At 42.9% G+C, this 26,574-nt stretch overlaps 3 protein-coding genes across 11 annotated transcripts; 2 read left to right on the top strand and 1 right to left on the bottom strand.

The window, feature by feature from the left end:
• The first annotated feature begins 263 nt into the window (after positions 1-263).
• On the top strand, positions 264-9,920 carry clvs2 (clavesin 2). Its single transcript, XM_054761130.1, has 5 exons — positions 264-665; positions 1,348-1,522; positions 6,536-6,646; positions 6,717-6,949; positions 7,302-9,920. The coding sequence occupies exons 1-5, from the start codon at positions 277-279 to the stop codon at positions 7,393-7,395; spliced, it is 1,002 nt and encodes a 333-aa protein (XP_054617105.1). The 5' UTR covers positions 264-276; the 3' UTR covers positions 7,396-9,920.
• Positions 9,921-10,132: 212 nt separating this feature from the next.
• Positions 10,133-15,064, top strand: hddc2 (HD domain containing 2). Its single transcript, XM_054762441.1, has 6 exons — positions 10,133-10,962; positions 11,286-11,407; positions 11,474-11,576; positions 11,643-11,711; positions 11,795-11,933; positions 11,991-15,064. The coding sequence occupies exons 1-6, from the start codon at positions 10,891-10,893 to the stop codon at positions 12,116-12,118; spliced, it is 633 nt and encodes a 210-aa protein (XP_054618416.1). The 5' UTR covers positions 10,133-10,890; the 3' UTR covers positions 12,119-15,064.
• tpd52l1 (tpd52 like 1) lies at positions 13,659-26,457 on the bottom strand. 9 transcript variants are annotated; one of them, XM_054762432.1, is made up of 11 exons: positions 26,256-26,457; positions 24,919-24,978; positions 24,540-24,713; positions 24,382-24,399; positions 22,651-22,757; positions 19,803-19,951; positions 17,262-17,363; positions 16,655-16,669; positions 16,411-16,449; positions 15,264-15,324; positions 13,659-15,152 (listed from the first exon to the last, which is right to left on the bottom strand). In XM_054762432.1, the coding sequence occupies exons 1-11, from the start codon at positions 26,440-26,442 to the stop codon at positions 15,030-15,032; spliced, it is 1,035 nt and encodes a 344-aa protein (XP_054618407.1). In that variant the 5' UTR covers positions 26,443-26,457; the 3' UTR covers positions 13,659-15,029. The 9 variants fall into 9 exon arrangements, with proteins under 9 accessions (XP_054618407.1, XP_054618411.1, XP_054618412.1 ...); XM_054762436.1 differs by lacking the exon at positions 24,919-24,978; XM_054762437.1 differs by lacking the exon at positions 24,540-24,713.
• Positions 26,458-26,574: the final 117 nt, after the last annotated feature.

A 26,574-nucleotide genomic window follows, 5' to 3' on the forward strand; every position in this document is an offset into this window, starting at 1 on the left:
TGATGAAGACGAGGGTGATGTAGCAGGTGTTGCCGCATCGCTGGGCCTCCTCCGCGGGAGAAGGTGATGCTGTGGGCGCCATCGTGCGCACGCACACAGAGGGAGGAAGCGGTTGCGGCATGGCGGGAAGCGTCGTCGTCCTGTTCGGGTGGCGTCGGTGAAGTTGTTGTGGATCATATGCCGCTGATGCATCCTCAGCACCTCGGGGGGGATTCGCTGCAGGCCTCCAGCTGGTTCTGATCCGGTTCCATTTGGTTCCATTTGGCGCCCGCCAACATGACTCACCTGCAGGCGGGCTTGTCCGCCACCACCCTGGAGAAAGCCAAGGCGGAGCTTAAAGAGAACTCTGACACTCTCCATCAGGACATCCAGGAGGTCCGGGATATGATCATCACCCGGCCGGACATCGGCTTCCTCAGGACGGACGACGCCTTCATCCTCAGGTTCCTGCGAGCCAGGAAGTTCAACCACTTTGAGGCGTTTAGACTGCTGGCCCAGTACTTTGAGTACCGCCAGCAGAACCTGGACATGTTCAAGAACTTGAAGGCCACAGACCACGGCATCAAGCAGGCCCTCAAGGACGGCTTCCCCGGTGTGCTGTCCAACCTGGACCGACACGGCAGGAAAATACTGGTTCTGTTTGCCGCCAACTGGGACCAGAGCAGGTAACACACACACAAACACACACTCTCATGAGCTCATGAGGCCTGTTTCCGCCAAGCATCATGGTCCACTTGATTTGTCAATGGTACCAGATAACTTATTTGTATCCAAACACCTTTTGGTGTCCTTCTGATTGGGGTACTGTACCCACAGTATGCTACCGTTTTGGCAGTTTTGGGTTATTGTGTCACTTTTTGAGCTTAATGTTCAGGTACAGTGCAGTGCGTGAGTTTTCAGCACCAGTTGGACCATTTTGTGGCGAGCTCCCATTGGGACCACTTTTTGGCACCATTATGTTTGTGTACCACTTACTGCAACACTTGGCACCCCCACATACATATATGGTACCATTTCCTCAATAAAGGTGCGGTACCTAGTACTGTACTTATAGTTGGTATCCTATAGTACCACTTTTTGGCACCATAATGTTGGGGTACCATACACTAACTACTTTTTTGAACCCTGTACTCTTTGTGGTACTATGAAGTGTACCTCTTTTTGGCACCATACCATTGGGCTATCATGTACGGTACCAATTTTGGTCCCCCACCAGCGGATGGAGTACCATACACTAAACTACTTTTTGGAACCGTCATTGGCACCTTATCATTGAGGTACCATGTACTATATACTGTATGTTTGTGGGTGATCACGTTTAGCGTAGCTAATGTTGCCTTGCGCCAGGTACACGTTTGTGGACATCCTGAGGTCCATCCTGCTGTCCCTGGAGGCCATGATAGAAGACGCCGAGCTGCAGGTGAACGGCTTCATCCTCATCATCGACTGGAGCAACTTCACCTTCAAGCAGGCGTCCAAGCTGACCCCCAGCATGCTAAGACTCGCCATCGAGGGGCTGCAGGTAAGACCACCAGGAATAGTCAGTTCCCGGGTGAAGCCTGTGTGCGGTCTAAAGACAAACCGCATGTAAGCCACGTGTCTTGGGATGCGGCTGTGCGGTGTAGTGTGTTTCCGCTGATGCTTTATGTGTGTTCCATCCAGTGACAGCGACGTGTCCTCACCTGCTGTTCCCCATCCAGACTTTCTTATCACCTTCATTCCGCTTCCATGCTCGTCTTACGCACACACGCGCTTCCGCGAGCACAAAGATAAGATTATTATTATTCTAGCCTCCAGGGAGGCGCAGCAGGTGAACAGTGTGCAGCATTCAACCCAATCCAGTCATAATCCTGCAGGATTACGTGTAGTTAAGGGATTAAAAACGACTGTGAAACCTCTCTGGATTGTTCTCTTCAAGTCATTTGGTTAAAAAAGAGGATTTAATACAACATAAAACCGTTAGCGAGTGTAGAGTTCGCACTCCAAACCAACAGGGGGCAGCATTTTGTGCAGCTGGCATATGAAAGAAGAAAGGAAGATTTGCTGTGTCGCACACAGAATACTTCCATCCGTGCACTTTGACAAGTACACAGTGTACTTAGTTACTAAGTGCGTGTCCAAAATACATTATTGTTGTTACACTTAATATTTACCAATATTGATCTCTTCTTCTTCATTTTTAATTGTGAATTGCAGCCACTCGATTTAGTCCCTCCCCTTCCATTATACCAGTGTTTCTCGACTGGCGGATCAGGACCCAAAAGTGGGTCACGCACCCCTCCTGGGTGGGTCGCAAGTCAAAAATCTATTTTTAGAATATTTGTATTTACATAATTAACAAATTTTAATATTATTATAAATTAAATAATACTAAATTAAAGTTAAACTAAACGATAACATTAAATAATAAGAACAGAAATACCTCAGATTACCAGAAAACTATCTTAAAATATTGAATGAAATTTAAAATATTTGTATTTCAAAATAACAATGTGTTACAATGTGTACAATGTGTGTGTGTGTGTGTGTGTGTGTGTGTGTGTGTGTAATGCACCAAAATATTTTAGACAATTTTGTAATGTATATCAATTCTATTCAAATGTTTAGTGTAATTTTGGGATAGTATTTTTTTATTTTGAAATACAAGAATTTTAAAAATTTTAACATTTTACATAAAGATATAGTTCAGACTATTGAAAAATTACATTAAAATATTTGGTATAATTTTGTAATGTATAACTTTTTTTAAAATTGTTATTTTGGTAAATGTGTTATTTTGAAATACAAATATTTTGCATATACTGCATATTTCTGATTGGTGTCTTCTTGCATTTTTTTGTAGCTGACATTGCTCCTCTTAATCTTGTGCTCTGGAATACATTTTGCGCACATAATGGAATGTATTTTTGTTTAAAAAAAGGACATGCAAGTGTTCTTAAGGCCATTTGAACTAAAACTAAATTAGCATGCTTTTCCCTCTATAAAAATGGTCCGCCTAAATGACCATGGGAAAATGTGGGTCCCAGGATGAGACCAGTTGAGAACCCCTACACTATACTACTCTACTATACTACTATACTATACTATACTATACTATACTAATGTACTACTAGTGTGCATTTCTGTATTTCTCAGTGTGAACGCGCTTGTGCACTGAAAAGACTGAGTGTAAGTACGCAAGTGCGCCAAGTGGAAGGCAGACATTCTGTTTTTTTTCCCACATTTGTGCGTGAAGATGCTAATGTGCTAACATGAAGAACGTGGTTCACACGTCCTACTTCTTCTTCTTTGTTTGTTTGCTCTCTGGTTCACTTCTCCCCTCCCCCCACTTTTTTTTTTGGACATCAACCCCTCCACACGCTTCTCTCCATCACTGTGCACCAGAGAAGATGCTGATGTCTTCCGGAATGTTCTAACCTGACTTGGTGTAAAGGAAGGACGTCCTGGAATATTACCATTTTTTTCATCATCATCATCTTGCATGATGCAATGTGCTTTGTTGTACCCCCCCAATCTTCCATACCTCCCCCTCCCCACCCACCACATCCCACCCTCCTTGCGTTTCCAAGGCAACCGGCCCGACTGTCTGCTCTGGTCTTTCCTCCAGATGGGCTGAGCTTTGTTGTGCTTGTGTGTGTGTGTGTGTGTGTGTGTGTGTGTGTGTTTGTGTGTGTTGCAGCGTGCAGTGTGTGTGATGTTTTATGCATCGCTTGACTCGTCTTTCATTTATGAGCTTTGGATGACGTTGTAACATTCAACCAGCCTGCATGTGGATAAACGCTAAAAAGCCGTCAGGCATGAAAGCATGAACACGTTGTTCATTGACAATAATTTGTGGTTAAACGTTATTCAAATTCCAAATAGTACAACTCATCAGGAAGTAACAAGACACTGACTCACAGTGTGACACACGGGTGAGCAGAAGACCTGGTGAGCCTAGTAAAGACAAGACAGGATGCTGTGAGACAGGTGGAAAACCCACCGGGACTAACTGACAAGACACAGGTGGAACATGAGGAAACGGTGTATGGACTAACGGGAACGCTTTCTGACCACAGATCAGGCACAATGACTCCTTTTCCGCTGGGGTGTTTTTTTTCCACACAGGTGGGTTTGAACCCTGGCAAGGGCCTGACAAGACCCCGGTGCTTGTAAGACCAGGAGAGACTGATGAGACACATGTGCATGAAACACTAGGACAGACTGACACAGGTGTGTAGTAGACCAGGATAGGCTGATGGCACACAGTTGCATGGACGACCAGGACAGATTGATGAGACACAGGTGGGTGTGAACCCTGGCAAGCGCTTGACAAGACCTCGGTGCTTGTAAGACCAGGAGAGACTGATGGCACACAGCTGCAGGGAAGACCAGGTCAGATTGGTGAAATACAGGTGCACAGCGCAGTAACTAGTAAGAAACAGTGGGACACAGGTGTGACACTAAGACAAACCAATGAAACACAGGTGGGTGCAAAACACAGATAGACGGTTGAGACGCGGGTGCATTGAGCACTGGGTGTTGGAGATTGATCCCTGACTGACGAGACCCAAAATGACAGGTGGGTTGTTGACCAATAGAGACTGATGAGACGCGGGCGGGCATTAAAAGCATTTGATGAGACACAGGTGGGTTGTAGACCGGGACAGACTGAAGCCACACATCTGCAGGGAGGACTAGGACTGACAATATAACGAATATATTAGAAACAGTAGGACACAGGTGTGACATGAAGAGAAACTGATGAAACACAGGTGGGTGCAAAACACGGATAGATCGATGACACACAGGTGCATGGAGCACTGAGTTTTTGAGATTGATCCCTGACTGACGAGACCCCAAAAGACAGGTGGGTCATCGACCAGGACGGACTGGGGGTGTAAAACACAAGTGGGTACTAGGTTTTTTTAGATTCACTCCTGACTGATGAGACCCGAAAAGACAGACTGGTCGTCAACCAGGGCAGACTGATAAGACACAGTTACATGAAACACTGGGTTTTTGAGATTGATCCCTGACTGACGAGACCCGAAAAACAGGTGGGTTGTCGACCATGTTAGACTGACGAGACACAGGTGTCAAACACGGACAGATTGATGAGACACAGGTGGGTGTAAAACACGGATAGACTGATGAGACGCAGGTACGTGGAGCACTAGGTTTTTTAGATTCATCGCTGACTGACAAGACCTAAAAAGGCAGACGGGTCGTCGAAGAGGACAGACAGACGAGACACGGGTGGGTGTAAAACACTGATAGACTGATGAGACACAGGTGTGTGAAGCACAAGGTTTTTGTGATTGATCCCTGACTGATGAGACACAAAAAGACAGGTGGGTCGTCAAAGACGACAGACTGATGAGACACGTGTGGGTGTAGAACACTGGTAGACTGATAAGACACAAGTGTGTGAAGCACTGGGTTTTTGAGATTGACCCCAGACTGACGAGACCCAAAAAACAGGTGGGTCATTGATCGGGATAGACTGACGAGACACAGGTGCGTAGAGCACAAGGTTTTTGGGATTGATCCCCGACTGAAAGAGACCCAAAAAGACAGGTCGATCGTCAGCCAGGACAGACTGATGAGACACGTGTGGACTGAAAGCTGGTGATTAAAAAACAACGCATGGAGTCTCCATGTGGAAATGTAGTTTGGCTGTGTCCTGATGAGCGTCCTGCTGCTGTCACTTGTCATCTGTCCAAAGATGAACTAACGAGTCCTCCAGTCAAGACAAGAAGAAGAAGAGTGGTTTTCTTTCTTAGGGAGGTAAAGTGCAGCCTCGGGGGAAACGTTGGTTTACTTCATCAAAAAGCTGTAATGGGACAAGTAGGACATACTCCATTGTGTCTTACAAGCAAATATGGACAAGTAACAAGCATGTACACTCTGGTCTTTCCAAAAGACTCCATCGTTGTCTTGTTGGGAGGGGACAGACTGTCACTTTCAATTCCCGTCAACCTTTGAGGTCACCTGCAGCTAACGTCCCAAAATAGACACGTCCACATTGAGTGAACATGGTTGACACTTGTTTGTTGACTTGAAGACTGCTTCATTTTCCAAACATGATGTGTTTGCATGTCTCCTTTGTAATCATAGTGGAGTGTCTACCTTGAGGACACTTTGGACCTGTTCAACCAGTCCCCTTCTTTACTTCCATATTTCCCAGTGTGTCATCACTCCTGCGGGTTTTGCATTTGTTTCCCCGAAGCTGTGTCCTTGCCCCTTTAACCACTAGAGTCCTCTGAGTTCTGAAGGTCCTGGTTTGTTCTGTCCCTCCCAGACTGGAGGGACATGTTGAAAATCATTTTTACTTATTTAGCTCAGAAGTCTGAAAACAGACGAGAGCACATCCTGCTCGGGATGAGATTAGGTCCGCGAGGACTAACCTGATCCATCAGGAGAGGAAGCCCATGTTTAATGTGGAATTGACTCCCCGTCTTGCTAGGACTTGATAATGTCCGTCCAGGAATGCAAAACGAGGATTAGCGGGCGCCTCAGACCTCCCTTCATGTCCTCTTTTGTGCGTTGACAGGACAGTTTTCCTGCCAGGTTTGGAGGGATCCACTTTGTGAACCAACCGTGGTACATCCACGCTCTCTACACCGTCATCAGACCCTTCCTCAAGGACAAGACCAGGAAGAGGGTAAGACCGCGGCGTCTTTACGAGATCCTTTTCCAAAGGACGTCGTCCTCACGAATGTTGCCGTCTTCAGATCTTCATGCACGGCAACAACCTGAACAGCCTCCATCAGCTGATCCACCCTGAGATCCTACCGTCTGAGCTGGGAGGCATGATGCCGCCCTACGACATGGGCACTTGGGCGCGCACGCTGCTGGAGCACGCCTACGACGAGGAGACAGAGTACGGCCCCGAGTCCTACACGCTGTCGGTGCAAGACCTGGAGAGGGACCTGGAGAAGGACCTGTCTCCCAAAACCATGAAGAGGTGAGTCGGCAGACCCCAAACCTCTTTTCCACGGACAAACTGTCAACAAGTGATTGGTCAAGTTCTGACTATTCCAACCAGAGGGACTCTAAAGCGTAAAGAACACAAGGACCCACATGTGGCGACCTGATGCTAACGTGCTAACGCAAAGCAGTTCAGCCCTGCACCCTGGCCGGGGCTTGAACTCGCGTCCACACGTCCCTGTTAAATGAGGGTAAAGTGGAGCAGCGCGAGGCAAGGAGCCAAAAGGCAGAGCTATCAGCTCATTGTCCAGCGCAGCTCTTAAGGCATCAGGGAGGTGGTTTACCAATGTACTGTCACACAGCCACACTCACACGTCGTGTCCTTGCAGGTCCCAGTCGGTGGTGGAGCCCGGCGTACTAAAACGACCAGACAAGGTCAAGTGTGACGAGGACAACATGCAGCCGCTGCTCTCGCTGGACTAAAAAAAAGCAGCTGGAAGACTTCCGAGTCCTCAACGGGACACAGAGAGAGCCAAGGTCCCCTCAAAGAAGTCTGCAGACGCTCCTCAACGTCCCACACGGAGCTTCTAATGATGGACCTCCATGTGTCTTTGTCAAGTGCCAAGTCTGGGGAAAACACCAAATGATTGTCTTGAAACGCTTTTGTCCTCCGGAGGGACAAGCTCCAGGAACAACGAGACGGGAAAAAAAAGAAAGAAGAAATTTTAAAGGATTTCACAAGCTCGGCTCAGGATCAGCAGAAAGGACGTTTATCCTCCAAGAGACGCCGTAACGAGCAAACGTCCCTTTACAGGACATCACTGGTATTTTCATTTCCTTTCTTTTCATTACCACCAGGAAGTTGGAGTCCATAAACTGGTGTCGGTTATTAACAAGTACACTCGTCCCTCGTTGGTAGCGGTTAATTGGTTCCAGACGATGTAGGATTCAACGTTAATAAATGGAATATTTTCGTAGTTAGAGCATAGAAAATCTGTTTGTGACTCTCTAAATAAGTTTTTAACATCATTAGAGCCCTGTGGACATGAAATAACACCCCACAGTCACCTTTATTCCGGATTGGGTAACGAATATGCTGCAGGGACTCGAACCAGTTAGCCTCGGATTAATTTATTCTAAATTTAAGAAAGGATTTCAATCGGAGTGGAGAAGAAGGACAAAGTAAGAATCCACAAACGTACCACTTCCACACGGAATGGGAGGAGAAGCTTTTTTTTCCCCGAATGCAAGGGAGGGCAATGTAATAAGGATGCATCCTTGTCACCTTACTGCCGCCTTGTGGCCAGAATACGACACATCACTTGTGTTTCAGTATGTTGTCACTAACACACAGCAATCATTAAGCAATTAATTAGCTTCCCCAAAAACGTGATACAGCGAGGGAGCGATAATCGAACCGCGATACTGCGAGGGACGACTGTATCCGTGACTGAAAAAACCTAAAAGCGTGTTTTTAATGTATGGAAAGCGCACATTCATACATTTTTTGTTTTAAATAATCAGCGTTGAAGAGAAGCACTAAAACCAAAACTCGCTCCTCGTTTGCTGGCGGGGTGAACGTATTCGCTACTAAACAGCAGCTAACGTACTGCAGCCTGCGAGCTCAAGCGGAAAAAGGCATGTAAAATATTCTACTGTTTACAGTCATGCTAACAGCTAATTAAGCTTTGACGCTAACTGCCCCCCTTGCAGCGTTTAAACTAAGCTAACTTGTTTCACACATGTATTTGTTTATTTTTAACAGCCACACATTGGTAATTCATGTTTTACACTCAGTGGACAGTAATGATGTTAGTAAACATACAGTAAATGTGTTAGCGTCAGCTGCTAGCATAGCGCTCCTCTAGCCTAGCTTAGCCTCACAGCAGATTGAATTAAAAAGTGACTTTTTATAGTTGTTGCAAGATTCGTATTTATTGCAGAACTACACAGGGAAAATTGATGATGTAAAGTCGAAATTGGCTGAAATGTTGTCAGTATTAACGGTATTAACGGTTAGCTTCTGTCACGTCGTGATGACTTGTCACTCAGTGTTAGCGATCGGTTCAGAAAAGTGGGATAAATAGAGCAAAAAAAAAGGCAAAATGTAAAGAGAAGAAGCTGAGATGTTGATACTAATAATAAAACAAGGGTTTTTCTTGGATTTTCAGTATTGGACACCCCTGGATTAGCTTGTTTCTGGTGTTTTATTGCGCTGGTAGCACTTGATGCTGCCTGACATCACGTCCAAAGTTGTGACCGGTGAATGTTGAAACCATCGCAGCTCAAAGCAGACTTTGGTCACATGGATGTAACAACAAATGTACTTATTATGTTACTTTTAGCGCTAAACATCACCTTTCCGGCCACTGAAGATGCTTCCAGTTGCTAGGATACAACGTTTACATTTAATAAATGTCACTTTTTTTTTTTTTAATGAGCTGCATGTCGTCTTTCACACTCCCATTAATGTACGCCAGAAGGAAATGCTAACTTGTTTCACTGATACCAGGGGCTAAATTGTGTCATGTGACTCGCTGTTGCCTCTTGAGGTGGGCGGTGGTATTGCAGGCAAGGACAGCCTTGTGTGCGTGAAGAAACACAGCAGGTGAAAATGTTTACTTTTATGACAAATACACTTTACCACACTGAATGTTATTTTGTGTATTTTACTTTTTCAGGATATATTTTCTTGGATTATTCCAGCACACGGAATATGACGTGGTTAAAAAAAAGGTGGCATCGTTGAAAGAAAAATAAATCCTTGGTGTAAAAACAGAGACGCTAGTTTGTTGCTGCAAAACGAGATTTTGGGTGAAATTGAGCTGTAAATACAGAATGTTATTATTTATTTTTATTTTTTTTAATGTCTTCCAGAGGGAATAAACACTTAAAAGTCACACAAAGGTGATTGTTTATAGACACAAACCTCACATAATGTATCATATATCACTAAATGTACTGATTGTCCACATTGTTCTTATTCAAATAAATGATGTTTGTACGTCTACTTGGCGTCTTCTTTACCATTTTTTTTTTTTTTTTACTGTCAACAGTGACAAGCAGTTAAATTAAAAAAACAAACAAATAAAAGCACAGACACTTCATTCATTTTTTGTAGTTTTAAGTTGCAGATAAAATAATTAAAATTAAATAAAGTTTTAAATAATTATAATTTTAGTTGTCAATAAAAATATAATAAATGTTAATTTTTTGTAGTTTAAATTGTACTGTAGATGAAAGAGAATTAAAATTAAATTTTAAATTTTTTAATTACTGTCAACAGCGGCAATCAAACAAGCAGTAGAAGTAATTAAACAGTATCAGAAATTTGTTTTAATATGAATTGCTGAAGCTGATCAACTTGCCGCCTGATTGAAATCTTACGACCAGTTGAAAAACTGCACGAATGTGCATTTTGCACAGTTGGATCTAAGTATCGCTTCAAAATACCACACGAAGAAATGGAATTTGACATAAATGTATTGAATACTGCATTGAATAAAACAAAAATAGGAGGAAACAAGCCCGAAAAAGACAGAAACAACTCAGATTGTTGTTTTGTAGCGCCTTCTTGTGGAGATCAAAGTTTGCTGTATGTTGAAAGACTCACTATTAAACAAACCGTTGGATGAAGGCCACTCTTTTCCCGAGTCCTACGCAACCATCATAATATTTATAAAAATAATAAACAAAATGTTATGTTATCTACTATTTATCTACTGACTTTAAAAAGATAACAATGCTCAGTTTTAGGGGGTTTAAGTGGAACAAACATGCTCCTTATTTTATGCAAGATAAAATTAAACATAAGATTAATTTATCATTTATGATTAATGTATGTATGTGACTTTATACTGTTATTTAAGTTATTTCTAATCGCCAGTGTCGCTTATCTCGTGGTAATTCGCACTTCTGAACATTAGGTGGCGGAGTAGGGGTGTGTCGTCGTGTGAGCGTAGAAGAAGAAAAACAAACATGGCGGCCCCCGCGGACAACACCGGTGGCATGAAAATGCTACAATTTCTCAAACTAATCGGACAGCTAAAGGTAAGACACAAATCGGGACACAATACTTGATTTTTAGTGCATTTACTTTACTGTTGCTGCTTTTTACGGGACCGTAATCACGTGTAGTGTTAATAAACTGTTGAATGAGTGTTGAGCGTTTCCTCACTGCTATTGTAATGGTCAGTGTTGTGTGCAATTGTGTAAACAGTCCTCCTGTGTTCAGCCAAACCCATTGAGATCCTACTTATAATCGAATGATGAAGGCTGCTTATCATTATTACCGTCATAATACTTTATATCCTGATGGATAATATGTTAATAAGACATTTTGGCCTTTCAAATTCACATCTTTCCCCCTGTAGAGGGTTCCTCGGACAGGCTGGGTGTACAATAAGGTGAAGGACCCAGAGAGCGTGTCGGACCACATGTACCGCATGGCCCTTATGGCTCTGACCATCACTGACCCCACAGTGGACAAGGACAGGTGGGGTCTTTCCCACGGTCACCTGTCCCTTTGGACACGGCCTCACCTCCTGTCTTCTGTCTTCAGGTGTCTGAAGATGGCTCTGGTTCATGACATGGCCGAGTGCATCGTGGGAGATATCACTCCGCTGGACAACGTGGGGAAAGCTGAGAAACACAGGCGAGAGGAGGTACGGGAGTGGATCCATGTGCTGTGCTACTGGTTTTGTTTATTACATAAAACACATTTCCTTCAGGCAGCCATGAGGCAGCTAATGAATCTCACGCCAGGCAGTGTTGGACAGGAGATGTATGGCCTGTGGGAGGTGACCTGATCTTTTACTTCACACAATGTTCTCATGCAACGAGCTGACTTTCATGGAAGACGTGTCCTGCATTTACTATTCAGGAGTACGAAAACCAGAGCAGTCCCGAGGCCCGGCTGGTGAAAGACTTTGACCGTCTGGAGATGATCCTGCAGGCTCACGAGTACGAAGAGCTGGAGGGAACGCCGGGAAGACTGCAGGAGTTTTTCGACTCCACGGAAGGTGCGTCGGTGACCTCGTTGCGGCAACGAGCGCGCGATTAATTTGCATTCTCTTTAGGTCGTTTCCGACACCCGGACGTGCTCCAGCTTGTCGGCTCTTTGAATGACGAGAGGAGAAGTCACATGACGGGCGCAGCAAAGAACTCTGGGGAGTCACAGCCACACCCCACTGCACCCACTTTATGACCTAAAGCATAGATTTTTTTTTTTTTAGGCAAGAGTACATTTTCCTTGTACATATTTTAAAGTTATTTTGGATAAACAATCATTAATACACGAGGTCCTCGGTCCACATACGAGATTGGCTCTTAAAACGGCATGTAAGTTGGACTTTATACGGTAATCCCTCATTTATCGCGGTTAATTGGTTCCAGACCCGATCGTCTTTCCGCAAAGTAGGATTCATTATTTATAAACGGAATATTTTCATACAGGCCATAGAAACCCTGTTTCGACTTTCTAAATACGGTTTTCAGCATTATTAGAGCCCTCTATACATTAAATAACACCCCTATACTCACGTTTACATTCTTATTACCCAATATAGTGGCCATAATAATAGAAAATCAGACATCTTAGACATAAGATAGACTCACACATTAGCCTACTTCCTATTGTCTCATCGATGTAAAGTTACTGACACCTAGTGACCAGTTTAGAATACTGTTTGTGGTGAAGGAGAGACTCACCATGCCCTCCAGGCGCTTTATTAACAAGCGGAGGACAAGTATGCAGTCACACAGGAGCTGCTGTCGACCACAGCTCACGCCAGTCACTCGCACGCTCCACACTGCTAACACTCAGCTAAACACAGTCAACTCTCGCTGTCTGACGTAACAAGTGTCGCTTCCCGGGCCTCCGCTCCTTAATGGCGCAACAAGTCACAGATATTACACTAGATATCACAGCTTCTGAATGCCTTGTATTTGCATTTTCGTTCATTTTGCCATTGTTCTGCTTGAAAATGCTTATAATACAGACAATTTGCTTTTATATATATATATATATATATATATATATATATATATATATATATAGTATATGCATTTTTTTAGTAATAAGACTAATTCATTTATTAAATAATACAAATATAAAAAATACAATTGTAAAAATTTAAAATAAGAATTAATAAAAAATAATCAATTTTGAAAAAAAAATCGCAATTGATGTTTGAAAGACAATGTAGCGAGGAACGACTGAGAATAAATTCTACCTCGAACACCTCAGCCACACAAACTGTACACAGAGCACGTGAAAACATACAATACGGTCATAAAAAGATGAAATAAAATCATCAAACGCAGTCCTGCACACAGGAAGGGGCGTTGCAACGGAGGGAGAGACGCCATAACGAGACCACGACAATGCCCGGTTATCACTGTCCCTTTCGTAGGAGCAGATCCGTTCACTTGTTCTTGTGAGCCGCGTTTCTCTGCATTCTGAGCACTTCATGTTTTCACTTTCCTTTTCTTTGACGCTATCAGAGGAGTCTGCCTCACACCCGGGAGATACCATGAAGGCAAAAAAGTGACATTTTGTCCTTCCCCAGTGTAGCAACGCACGACTACGTATTTTGCCGCCACATACGCGTAAGGAGATCTCTTTTTGTACCGGAATAATCATTACAATAACGATACGTCGCAACACGAGGACCGCTTGTATTGATACATTAAATCAAAACTAGCCAAGAAAGTCATTGTAATCAAACACGGTTAAGTCAAAACAATGCTATGTCAGTTGTATGCTTTAATAAAGTTGGGTTACATTTAAAAAAAAAATAAAAACAGGTCCTGAGATTCATTTTATTTCAGCTCAACATGTAAGAGACCTTAAATGTTGACACGTAAATAAATCTTCTCAAACCACAACAAACAATATGAAAAGTGTGACAGAGTTAAAAAAGTTGCTTCTAGTTATACATTTTGTGTTTTTATGAGCTTTAAAAGAGTACAGGTTCTTCATATTCGGATGTCAAACTGCAATAAACACATCAGGGAACTTTTTCCCCCTCCTTCAGGATCATTGAATTATTCTGAGTGCTTAATTCGATTTCTCTAAATTCATTGTGCATGGCCCCCTTAATAATGCAACAGCCTGTCCGCTCCGCCTGAATGAGAGCAAAGATGAGTCCAAACACGATCCAGCATTCAAATGTCTTACAGCAGCAGCAATTGTGTTAATATCGAAATATGTTTCATATCACGTCATATTGGGTTATTTACATACATGTTACGTTATACTTTGCATAGCTGTAAGTGCTAGTTCAAATAAAGCTATATATGCTATAAAACACACATAATATCACCTGTACATATCGTGTAGCATTGTTTGTATCGTTACTGTTGATTTAAAGTAGGAATCCAAAGTGGTGTAATGTAGCTTAGTGGCCACTAGGTGTCAGGAGAGAATTCACTTGGTTAGAAATCTCCGACTAATGCCAGACCCGACTGCGAAGCCGGTTTGAGTATTAACAAATGTAATATTTTCGTAGTTAGAGCATAGGAAACCTGTTTGTGAATGTGAAAATACGGGGTTTACCATTATTAGAGCCCCGTAGACAGCAAATAACACCCTTATAGTCGCATTTACGCTCCTATTATTCTTTGCTTAGGCTACATTGCTAATGCGCAGGCTACGGAATCACTGCAGGGACACAAGAGACTGCTGCCGCTTTAATATCCAGCATGCTAAGTAGTCAGCCTCCAACGTAGTGACTTCAAACGTACGAAAGGCTTTCAAACGGAGTGGAGAAGAAGGACAAAGAAAGAAGCCAAAAACTTATCACTTCCACAGGAAATGTCGGACATGCCATGGCTGACATGCAGTGCTAAGGTAATTTAATGTAAGCTAATGTCTCATCAGTGTAACATTGCTGACCACTAGTGACCATATTAATACATATGACTTGTCTTTCAATATATTTTTTGTACTTATAATTGGCCATAGTCAACCAAGACACAGCCATCATTCATGAATTGATTTAAAAAAAAACGCAATAGAGTGAGTGAGAGATGTTCGAAGCGGCGAGGGACGACTGTATAAGAGATTTGTTAACAGACACGTGAATAAATATCCTTTGGAGGTTGTTTTTTTTTGTCTACTGCGGCCTCTCGGGCGTGTCCATCAAATTGTTCGTGGGCGTGTCCTTCGAGCTGGCCTTGGCTGCTGAGGAGAGGACGTCCTCAAAGCTTCCCCCTGTCCCAGAACCTCCGACTTTGGTCTAGGAAATGTAAACATGAGATGCTTACTGAACAGTCACCGCTGTCATCCATGAAGCTGCTGTACCTTTCGATAGAAAGACCACCGATCATGCAATAATGTTTGGACGCACCTTGATGGTGCTCACTGTACTCTCAACTTTTTCCTCGAAAGACTTGAAGCTGGGCGAGTTTCTGTAAACAAACATTTGGTCATTAAATAGTAGCCTTTAAAGACACTATATGTAACAACGTTTTAAAAACCCCATCCTTTATTGTTATGTCTCCTAAAAGGCAGAATAGCATCTCTGGTGTTCTTAGTGTTCTTTAATGTAACTGCTGGACCAGCCAGGACTCCGCTAGCTAGCGTTAGCGTTAGTGTTGACATTTTCGGTGTTAAGTGTTGTGCTTGTACAAACATGAAAGAATTAGCATTAGCATTTAGCGCAGGGGTGTGAAGATGAAAGCATGTAAAGCAACACCTGTAGACACGCTAGGACGTTGTGTGTATTTACAAACACCAAACCAAACACCTTCTCAGCTTTGGGAAAGACGTGAGAAAGTGTATTAGTATCAACTTCGCTCTTTATTCCCATAACACTTTGACTTGATTTCCATAATATTATAACTTTTTCTGCCACATCATTTTCCAAAAATTACAACTTTGTCACTTTAAAAAACTTTTTTTCTACAATATTTCAACTTTATGCTACTAGAATGACATTATTTTTCCTCATATTACGATATTGTTCTCGTTAAATTACGATTTTCTTTGTGAGATTACAACTTTTTTCTCTTAATATTTTGAAGCTATTCTTGTAAAATTACTACAGATGTTTCTATTTTTGCTGTTTAAAAAAAAAAAGAATTTTCCAACTACCGTGTTTCAGCTTTCTTGTAAATGATCTTCTCTCCTTCTGACTTTGTTTCCATAATATTTGAACTTTTTCCACAACCAATTTTTTTCAAAAATTACAACTATTTGTGGTCTTGTTTATTTATTAATAAAAAAATAACATATTTTCTGTAATATTACAACTTTATGCTACTAATATGGTGCTATTTTTCCTCATAATATTACAACATTGTTCCTGTGAAATTAAGATTTAGTTAATTTTTTTCTCTCAATATTCTGACGTAATTCTTGTAAAATGACTACTGATGTTTCGCTGTAAATGATATTTTTACAATGTTCCGCAAATGGCCCCCTAGCCACACTTTGGACACCCCTGATTTAGTATGTTCATTCTCACACACACACACACACACACACACAGTTACCTCATGGCGGGCATGCTGACAGAGTGTGTGATTGAGTGACTGTCCACACAGAGAGAGGGAGGGAGAGAGAGAGAGAGACAAGAGGGGAGACAGATGAGGGTTAGCTGTTAGCAGTTAGCACACGTATTGACATGGCACATGGGAAGGACAGATATCATTACTAAGCCACTCATCACACATTCTAAGCATTTCCTAAGCTGATGTTCTATCTATTGTTGTTGTATCAGCACGTGCACGTCCTTACCCTATGGAGCCAGACCTGGGGGAGCATGCAGGAGGACACAATTAAGGTTGAAATGACTGACTAGTTGGGTAATCACGACAAACTTGAGCGAAGGTGCACTACAGTGCGTTGCGCTACACGTGATTTATGTTACTTTGACTTCATGGAAGGGAAGACGCTCCATGATACACAAATTCAAATCACAACAAACCAGAATGTGTTAGAAGGCAAGCAAAACACACCATTCATGCATATGCAATTGAATAGCACCTTCAGGTGATTGCAAATGACATGGAAATATCCTTGCATGTTAAAAGTTGTGCAAAAACACGGCACACAAGCATAACCATAGAGGGGGAAAAGAAGGTGCATCCCAAACACACACGCGCGTACCTCGTAGGGAACAGTAAGCGCAGACCAGCCATGCTGTATGAACAACATTGTTTAGAATGTGCTTCCCTTGTCCTGCACCATGCTAGCTACACCACCACAAATTCACATTATTATCTTTGCAGGTGTACCTAATAAAATGTCCTGTCTTGAGCCAAACGGCTTCAGTGTGATCTCCGAGCACATTAGTAGCAGCAAAAGTGGCACGAGGCGGTTAAAAGCAAGCGTTATTGTGCACCTCATGTCTCCAAACTTCCTGTTGATGGCGCTGCCCAGGGTGCTGAAGGCCGCCGAGGTCTTCTGTCCCGCTGAGCTCAGCGTCTCCGACGTCCTCTTGTAGCTGGTAGGCAAACAAAACATGAGAAAATAGGGTGGTGTTCCCCATGCATGCCTCCAAAGATGTTGAGCTCCACAGAAGAAGCTCATGCAGTAAAGAAAGGTCTATATTTTCTCGCAGCTGCAGGTAGAGAATGTGCAAAGAGCAGGAAGGAGGCAATGAACTTGAAAAAAAAAGAGCACTGACAGTGTGGGAGAGGGAATTGCCGATTAGAAGACATCGCTTTGGTCATTATGATTAGTTATAAACAGAAAATCACGAGGAAGATCCAAGACGCTATAGAAATTCCCCTGAATAGCTCCAAGAGGGGTTGGGAAAGTTAACCCATCCATGTGAAAGAGGCACGCTTTGATACAAGTACGTGCACCACAAGTTTTGACCATTTCAACATTTTCTTTTGAGCGCTGGCCTGCAGCCCCGCACGGTTCAGACACACTTCACATCCGTTCATGACCGATTTACTCATTGGCACGCCATCGCCACGCAAAATTGCGTCCCACTGCGGGGACAAAGTGCGTTCAAGTGTAAACGAGGCTTCATGCAAACGCCCGCCTTTTTAGACTGGTGGCTCACATGTACAGGCACAAAATTGTTTCCGTTACCCAATCCCTGAGATCATCAAGCTACATTATACATGAGGACGGTCTCCAGGCTGCAGTGTAACTCGATAAGGCCTCGAACAACAACCGCCCCCCACACTCTGTCTCTGCAACAACAGCAGCTTATTCATCAGCAGAGTCTATTGGATCCTGCGTACATCTGCAGTGTATTTATCTTACTTCCCATGCAGGAGCAGCTGTCCCCATGTGCCGTTTATATCATGCATGTGAACAACGGCGTCTATGGCCGGCGTGTGGAGACACACTCGACTGTGTCAGGCAAGAACATGGAACCCTTTTGAGCTGTGCCCCTGCTGTCGTCGTGAGGAGGGTGGCTTCTCTGCTGCTGTTGCCACGGTAACTTTATCGGTCTGTCATATTGGTGACCTAGCCCAGGGGTCCCCAACCAACGGGCTGCGGGAAACTTTCATGTGCAATGATAAAAAAAGACCCCACTCAAAATAAAAAATAAAATAAAAATACATTTTAATAACTAAATTGAATTGTATGTATGTCAAGATTGGAAATATGGGCCATTATTTTATATATATATATATATATTAAAAAAAATTTGAAATCCCCCAGATTTTGAGAATAAATGTAAATTCACGAGAAAAAAGTCCTAAGATTATTATAAGTCGTAAATTTACGACTTTTTTTCTCTTAAATTTACGACTTTATCGTCATAATCGTCATAAAAAAGTCCTAATATTATTATAAAGTCATAAATTTATTACTTTTTTTCTCGTAAATTTACGACTTTATCATCATAATATTAGGACTTTTTTTCTCGTAAATTTACGACTTTATCATCATAATATTAGGGCTTTTTTTCTTGTAAGTTTACGACTTTATTGTCATAATTTTTACAATTTATTGCCGTTCCCTAGAAAGAAAGTCCTAATTTTATGACAAAGTCGTAAATTTGCGAGAATAAAGTAATAAATTTCTGACTTTATAATAATATTAGGACTTTTTTATGACGATTATGACGATAAAGTCGTACATTTGCGAGAATAAAGTCGTAATGTTACGTGTCGAATGTGTCAGAGGGAAACCAGAGCACAGCCCTTCAGAAAGTCTTCTTGCTTCAGGTAAGCTTTTATTTTTAAAACGTTTATTTAAAACAGAGCAGTTGAGCATTTAGCATTTAGATTAGCATGTCCAGCACTTCTCACTTCCGCCTTCCTCAACCTGCCCCCTCCACATGCCCAACACCAAAGGTCACATAAGGCCCCCCTTTCCACAGCTGTCTCAGGCAATGCCTGTTACATAAAGTTACGAGTTTTTTCTCGTACATTTACGACTTTATTTGCGTAATATCGCCATTTTTTGCTCGTGCATTTACGACTTTATTCTTGTAAATTTACGACGTTATTCTCAAAATCTTCGTAACAAGTATTGCCCGAGACCGCTACGAAAAGGGGGGGGACTTATGCGACCTTTGACCTTGGGCAAAGGTAGTATCACAACTTTTTTTCTCAGAAATTTATGACCAAAATCTCAGATGCCTTTTTCACTGTGGCCCTAATACTCTGTGGTATATTTGGTCCCAAATGCTGACACTAGGTGGGAATGGTAGGGAAAGGTAAGGTTTGGTGGCGTTACTGAGTGCTAATGTGCATATCTGTCTGGTCCACAACGTCAAGTTAATTCATGCTAGCACATGCTTGTCCGTGGGTCTACAAATGTTGGGGACCACTGACCTAGCCATATTTTCTCATTCACTTTTATTTTGATGATACTGTATCTGTATCATGACAGTTATTAGAGGTAGTAGTAGTAGTAGTAGTAGTAGTAGTAGTAGTAGTAGTAGTAGTAGTAGTAGTAGTAGTAGTCTTACGCCGTGGAGCTCTGCACGTCTTGCCAGCCTCTGGTGAAGTTGTTGCGTATCTCGCTCAGAGGAGTGATGCCCAGTTTGTGTTTGAGCTCAGCGTGCTGCTTCTCCTTGGACGCCAACACCTGTCTCAGCGTGCTGATCTCCTCCTCCAGCTGGACGAACACACACACACACACACACACACACACACACACACACACACACACGAGATAAATGCGTCCCATCATCTGCAGTCATCCCTCGCAATGTTGCGGTTCTATTGTCGCTCCCTCGCTATATTGTGTTTTTTCAAAAATGTATTAATCAATAAATGATGACTGTTTTGTGGTTGAATACGGACGATTATTAGTAGTCTTGCATATTTAAGCAAATTGTACTCATTCTTAGCCCAAATGAAGCATTTTCAAGCATAAAAATGGCTAAATGATCTAACTAACTGAACTAAAATACAAATGCAAAAGGTTGGGGACCACTGCCCTAGGGGACACCAGGCGCGGATTTAGAGGGGGGTGTGGGGGTACACCCCCTCGTTTTGAGGCACCCATGATTTTTTTTTGCCACAATAAAAGCTAATAAAATGATAAACCAACCTGGATTCATCTGAATTATGGGCGCGTGGTGGACGCATATGGCAGAATGCAACGAGACCGATTTACAGCTGCTTCAAATTGGAAAAAATTTCAGGAAATTGAGCTAAAATGGGTTTTTCCTAGTACCGGTAATTTTATAAATACAGTCAAACTTGTCTATAGCTGCCACTAAAGGGAGACTGCAAAAGTGGCCACTATAGACAGGTGGCCTCTATAGACAGGTTGGCGTCCGGTTTGAATGTTGACCAGTAGAGTGGAAAAAAAAGAAAAAAAACGGGAAAAAAAATTATGTTGACCAGTAGAGGGCACTGTGGGACTGCAGATAAAAGTTGTACAGCACTACTAGGCTTGTTATTATCCACCACCCACAGAACAAAGCTGTGCTAGTAATGTCTTACGCTTGTTTTTAATATTTTACTTTTTATACGGCAGAGTGTCATTACAGCTTTAGTTCATCAGAAAGTGACGGGAAGTGACGGTGGGCGGCCCGAGCAGGAGAGCTAGGCTCAGTGCTAGCTGTGAGTTTGGAGAGAGTTGGGAAGTGTGTTTATGTTGGCGTGGATGTAAAGTCCTGCAGTGTTCTCCGCTGTTAATAAAGCCATTAAAGTGCATCGGCGACGTGAGTCTCTCCTTCCCCACAACAAGCGGCATTACAGTATTGACCAGTGCACACCAGGAAATAAACGGTGTCATTTCTTACAGGTATTGGCTGGACAGCTATGTAGTGGGGCTTGTTTAACCTTTGCCTTGTGGGCAAGCAGGAAGGAGAGACGATGCTGAGAGATGTGTGTGTGTTCTGAGCTGCTGTCTGGTGGCCGCGTTCAATAAATAAAGTTGGCGAAGCAACAGGAGAAGTTTCCTTCTTTGCTGGAGTCAGGTCGCCTTTACTATGGTTCGGAGCTGAATAACACTGACAAGTTAAGCGAACGGCAAAGAAGATGACTTTTTTTTGTGTCGAATACAGAAGATGAGGACTTTGATGGATTTGTGGATGAGGATTGATTAAAAATAACGTGAGTACATTCTAAAATACTTCAATTAAGTACAACTCAACTCAGTTTTGCTCCCGCTGCTTTTTAAAAACATATGCTAGCATGGTTTTAGTGTGCAGGCAGTATTATATTGTATTGTAGCGTCGCTGGGAGCACGTCCTGTTCCCAGCCTACTTTGCGGTAATGTTTTGGTGCAAATGCTCTTAAAGTTACATGTTTGACCAGGAAATAGCAAGCTCAAAAGAAGACGGCTTTTTTATGTGGAACAACTGACAGTTTGTGTGGATCTTGTGAATGATTGTGACTGAGCTAGGACTCAGTAATTAAAGTCTACACACGACGCCTTCATTGATTGAAAAACAAAACTTTTTCGTGCATGAAGCTTCTACTTGAGTCGGTAATTTGGCCGCTATATGCGGTCAGATATTGACCAAGGGAGACAAAATGGGTGGCCGCTGGCCGCGTTGGACAGGTGACTGCTATACAAAGGGTCTATAACATGTAAATTTGCTGCGGGGGATTTTTCAGTAGCCGCTATACGCAGGTGGCCGTTCTATAAAGGTGGCCGCTAAGACAGGTTTGACTGTAGAATGTTTTGGCTTAAACGATATATTCCAAGGATAAAAATAACAACAAGCTCTTGAAATTAAGGACATGAAATTGGCCTCAGATATCACCAGATTGCAGGAAATTAGGTCTAATTTTAACAATTTTTCTGGGGGAGGGCCCCCACACCCCCCGCTCCATTTCCAGCGCCTTGCCCTACGGCCTCAGCCACACCCCCCCGTTTCAAAAAAGCTAGATCTGCCCCATGACACTGCTCGAGCAGGAGTTTTATTCACGTCTTACATGGCTTATTAACTCTTATTTTGTCTCCTATATTGGGTAATACGAGTGTAAAGCCATTTAAAGCCACAAGGAAGTACGCTGGAAGTACGATGTCCAGAAAAAAAACAAGGAACTGCTAACGTGTGAGTCTAGATTATCTTATTTATGTCTAATATGTCTTATTTTCTCTGATTATATCAACTATATTGTGTAATACAAAGATACATGTGACTATAGGGGTGTTATATCATGTCTAGAGGGCTCTCATAATGTTAAAAAACGTATTTAGAGAAACGTAAAAGGTATGAAAATATTCCATTTATTAATATTGAATCCTATTTCGTGGAAATTCACTCATTGCGGTGGGGTCTTGGACCAATTAACCGTGATAAATGAGGGCTGCATGATGGTATTGCTGTATTTGTGTGTGTGTCTTCTTACTTTAGCCAGCTCTCGTTGTATCTCATCTCTCTCTTCTTCTGTCAGGTTCACATCTGACGCCGCCGCGTGTTCATCCGCTTCTCTGAGAGGATCCGAGTCGAGGAAACCTGAAAGATGCAACTTTAATGTACAAAAGGTATGAAAGTGCCCCCCCCCCTCCCCCAGAAGGGCATGCCACCGCAGAAGGGCATTCGTAATGCCACTTAGGGAAAAGAATGACAATAACCGTAGAACAGGAAATGAAACTGCACAAAAGCCCTGGCTGGTCACTACAATATGTGAGTAGATACAACATATGTGAGGAGACTCGCCTCCCAGGCACACGCACAGTCGTATACAGCCGTTAACTTCTTTTTACACTAGCATGGCAAAAGGAATGTCTAAAAGCGTAAAGTATGAAACGGCCTCGTTATCCACGCTGCACCAAAGTCAAACGTCATCAAAGAGCGGCTCATTATGTATATTTTTTTTTAATCGTGGTTGACTTCTTTTTACACTTGTATGACAGTTACACAATGTTTCCGAACGTCTCCTTGTCCCAGTTTGCATCTCAGGCAAGACTGTTACGTAATGTGTGGCTGCAGTCTGTTGAGCTCTAATCTGGCTTAACAGACATGGATTATGCCGTTTACACACACACACACACACACACACACACACACACAAGATGCCTTCAGGCCTGAACTTTGGTACTGGATTTTGGTATCTTAACAACAGGGGTCTCAAACGCACGACCGGCGACTTGACAACAAAGTTACGTGTCCACGTGGCCCGCGGTCGGTCTCGAGTCCCCTAAGAGATGGTGAGAGGTTCTTCATCTTGCTAAAAGGAAGGGGGGGAGGGTAGTGTCACGAGACAGAACTCTACTACAATCACAAAAAAACAGATAAGTAAACACACGTAAGAAAAGTACTACTACCACTACCACTACAGGGAATAATAAAGAGCAACTACGTTAAATTTAAACACGCAACTTTTTATAAAACAAGTTCCGCAAGGCATGCTGGGAAGCCGGAAGCACTGCCAGTGATGCTACAATATATTATACTTTTAGGGCCTGAGCACCGCCGTTTAAAGGTCCTCTTGAAACTGTACATTTATTATCATCATCATCATCATTATGCTGGCACTTTCCTCACATTTTTGGGAGCCTGAACTTTCATGAAAACTCACCAGATCCAGCAAAAAAATGTATATTTCCAGTGGTCCCGAACACAGACAACCAAAACTCACTCAGCAAATTTAGAAAAAAATGAGCCCATGCCACCAGTTTCACAGAGCATCACCAAATTTGGTGGAGATGTCGATCGTGACAGGACTTCCGAAAAAGTCTGATGAACCCACATTCTAAAACAAACAACAAGTTGGCCATTTTGATGTCTGCCGGCAATTTTGGGCGAAAACCCGGTGTTGCATTTCAACGAACTAGTCCCAGGGACTTTGACCAAATGAGCCCGAATGAACATCACAGATACTAGACAGACGGGCAATGTTAGATTGTGAAGGATTTCAGGCTGTTCCATAACATGTGGGCGGGGCATGGCAACAAACTTTGACGATCAATCAGACAATTCAGTGGAATACTTGATGCGGCCCAGCCTCACCAGTGAACTTAACTTGCTGCGTCACATAAAAGAGATGATTTATCGAGGAAGAGGCAAACTTGGGAACACTGAACATGGAAAAGTGATAATAAAACTTTGGGTTTTTTTTAGGTAAAAGCAAATGTACCTGAGAGATGTCCTCTGTCTTGATGCAGCAGAGGAGTAAAGGCGCATTATTGACACGTACTTCACATCTATTTAACTGCTACTAGCACACTGTGTGTTTCTACACTAAACAAGAGCCATGTTTCATCTCCTGCGAGTGCTCTACGGGTTCTTTGTCACCTGTCCAGGAGGCCAAGTCGTCCGAGTGACACACTGACGCCCCGCCCCAGGGATGTAGCGACGTTTTTCCATGTTCCGCTCCGTAGCTATTGCCGTTTGGAAACGTCTCATCGTAATCTGAACACCTGCTCGTCACCTCCTCGCCAGAGGGGGCAGTCATGCGCTTTGTCAAACCTGCACAAAGTTACATCCAAGTATCAAATCTTGGAATGTTGTTGATCATATGGAATTGGCCTGATTTTATTGTGTATTGAGCTCTCCCAAGAGTGGCATGGACTCTTCTGATGACTATGCATCACAGAAAAGGAAAGTGACAGTGATTTTTGATTTTATTTTTTAAACAATGACGATTCCTGGCGTAAAAGCGTTGTCGTCTTACCCTGCTGTGCGGAGTTAACCCATTCCTCAGGGCCCACGCTGCCCCAGCATTCCCAAGACTCTTGAGGCAGCGGGCAGCAGAGGAGACACACATAAAACGTTAAACAAGCCAACTTTTGCTAATTTAGCTGACGCTGCAGTTGTCACAGGAACTAGGAAAGGAAATGCCAACTCAAATCACTTATTGAAGCTGTTTAGAAATGCTAGCGCATATCTTCGGTGGCACTGAAACAATGAAGCAGGAATTGTGCAAATTGCTACTTCCACATTTCACTTCCGGGTAAAAGAAAAGATGTTATTGTATGAAGTATCATGGTGTGTTACACTTCCAGGAAATAGTATGACCTTATTGTATACACAAGAACCAAATGTGCAAGTCAAACCCATCACGTCAAGGACAGTAAACATTATTTTCCTTTGGCAAAATACCAGATAAAAGGCAGACACGCTTCTTCCTTCATCTCGTTCATTTTGTCTGGCCTTGAATAGCTCTGGTCACAAGATTCCAATCAGGTCATGCGGTGAAGCTAAATCAGAGGCCCAACAAGATACCATATTATAACATCAAACAACCATTCATTTCGGTGCTATGTTTTGCACAAAATTGCTCAATGGGAACATTGGGGACTTGATCAGATCAGATCACAGCCCGTTGACAGTTAGCCATCAGACAAGGAGTCGTTGTAAGCGGAATGCAAAGGAATGTGTTTAACTAGCTGGGTGTACAAACAGCTCCTTCCATCTGATTACCTGACAGCAATAACGCCTGAAAGAAAGCTCCCAACTGCATCATGAAACTGAAAAGCAGCTCAAATAGCACAAAAAACACTCAATCTGAAAAGTTGATTAGGAATGCGCTTGCTTCTTACGATGCAGATCTGTGGAAAAATGCAATTTCCCCACATGATAGCCATGTTTGTGCTTAGAAAGAGGCAAACTGCGCTTATTAAACCCAGGAAACAGTATCAAGTCCCATGTATTTGGAATAAACGATAAAACTTAAATTAAAAAAAAACCCTCAAGTAGTCCCTGTGTTGCAACGTCACTTCACTTTACCTGCGCTTCTAGAAACGTCCCCAAATCAAATCAGAAAACGTGAATATCTAAACTAAAACTAAAGTTATTTAGCAAGAAACGAGCCGTGGACGTGACAGCACCGTTAAAGGGCAAATATAGTCGTAAAAACGTGTTTTTTTCCTATGACAGTTGTATGGTGCGTTCACGCTCCACTCGTGACTTTCGCTAATAGCCATGCTAGCACGAGCGACTCCTATTAAAAAAGCGCCCCCTCCCCCGCTGTGAATGGAAAGAATAAATAGTATATAAAAATTGACTGACCTTGTTGTCTGGTTTCCATCGTTAAGTGGGAGTCCCACAGAGACACGTCACGTTTGCGGTAGACGCCTGGACCAGGTCGCCAGGTCAGTTGTGTGTTTCGGGAGTCGCCTTGGCTTTGCCTGTCATGGGTTACGGGGAGGGGCTTTCTTTGTTCGCCAGCCAATGAGGGCAGGCGCCGCTTCACCATACCTTTCAGCTTACGTCCGGGTGTGTGTGTATTGTGTGAGTGTGACAGGATGTCCGCTATTTTATGTGCTTACTGTATTTTGCTTACATATCTTTAAACACAAAACACGTGTCTTTTTCTACGTATGCTAGT

The sequence above is a fragment of the Dunckerocampus dactyliophorus genome, chromosome 19, assembly GCF_027744805.1.
Source record: "Dunckerocampus dactyliophorus isolate RoL2022-P2 chromosome 19, RoL_Ddac_1.1, whole genome shotgun sequence".
In the NCBI taxonomy this organism is placed as follows: Eukaryota; Metazoa; Chordata; class Actinopteri; order Syngnathiformes; family Syngnathidae; genus Dunckerocampus; species Dunckerocampus dactyliophorus.

Excerpts from the sequence above, each read along its gene's own strand:
- clvs2 (XM_054761130.1), top strand. The coding sequence starts at position 277 with ATGACTCACCTGCAGGCGGGCTTGTCCGCCACCACCCTGGAGAAAGCC. Across the intron at positions 6,647-6,716 it reads AGGACAAGACCAGGAAGAGG|ATCTTCATGCACGGCAACAA; the intron begins GTAAGACCGCGG and ends TGCCGTCTTCAG. Across the intron at positions 6,950-7,301 it reads TCTCCCAAAACCATGAAGAG|GTCCCAGTCGGTGGTGGAGC; the intron begins GTGAGTCGGCAG and ends GTGTCCTTGCAG.
- hddc2 (XM_054762441.1), top strand. The coding sequence starts at position 10,891 with ATGGCGGCCCCCGCGGACAACACCGGTGGCATGAAAATGCTACAATTT. Across the intron at positions 11,712-11,794 it reads AGATGTATGGCCTGTGGGAG|GAGTACGAAAACCAGAGCAG; the intron begins GTGACCTGATCT and ends TTTACTATTCAG. Across the intron at positions 11,934-11,990 it reads GTTTTTCGACTCCACGGAAG|GTCGTTTCCGACACCCGGAC; the intron begins GTGCGTCGGTGA and ends CATTCTCTTTAG.
- tpd52l1 (XM_054762432.1), bottom strand. The coding sequence starts at position 26,442 with ATGGTGAAGCGGCGCCTGCCCTCATTGGCTGGCGAACAAAGAAAGCCC. Across the intron at positions 19,952-22,650 it reads TACAACGAGAGCTGGCTAAA|CTGGAGGAGGAGATCAGCAC; the intron begins GTAAGAAGACAC and ends GTGTTCGTCCAG. Across the intron at positions 17,364-19,802 it reads GACGTGCAGAGCTCCACGGC|CTACAAGAGGACGTCGGAGA; the intron begins GTAAGACTACTA and ends TTTGCCTACCAG.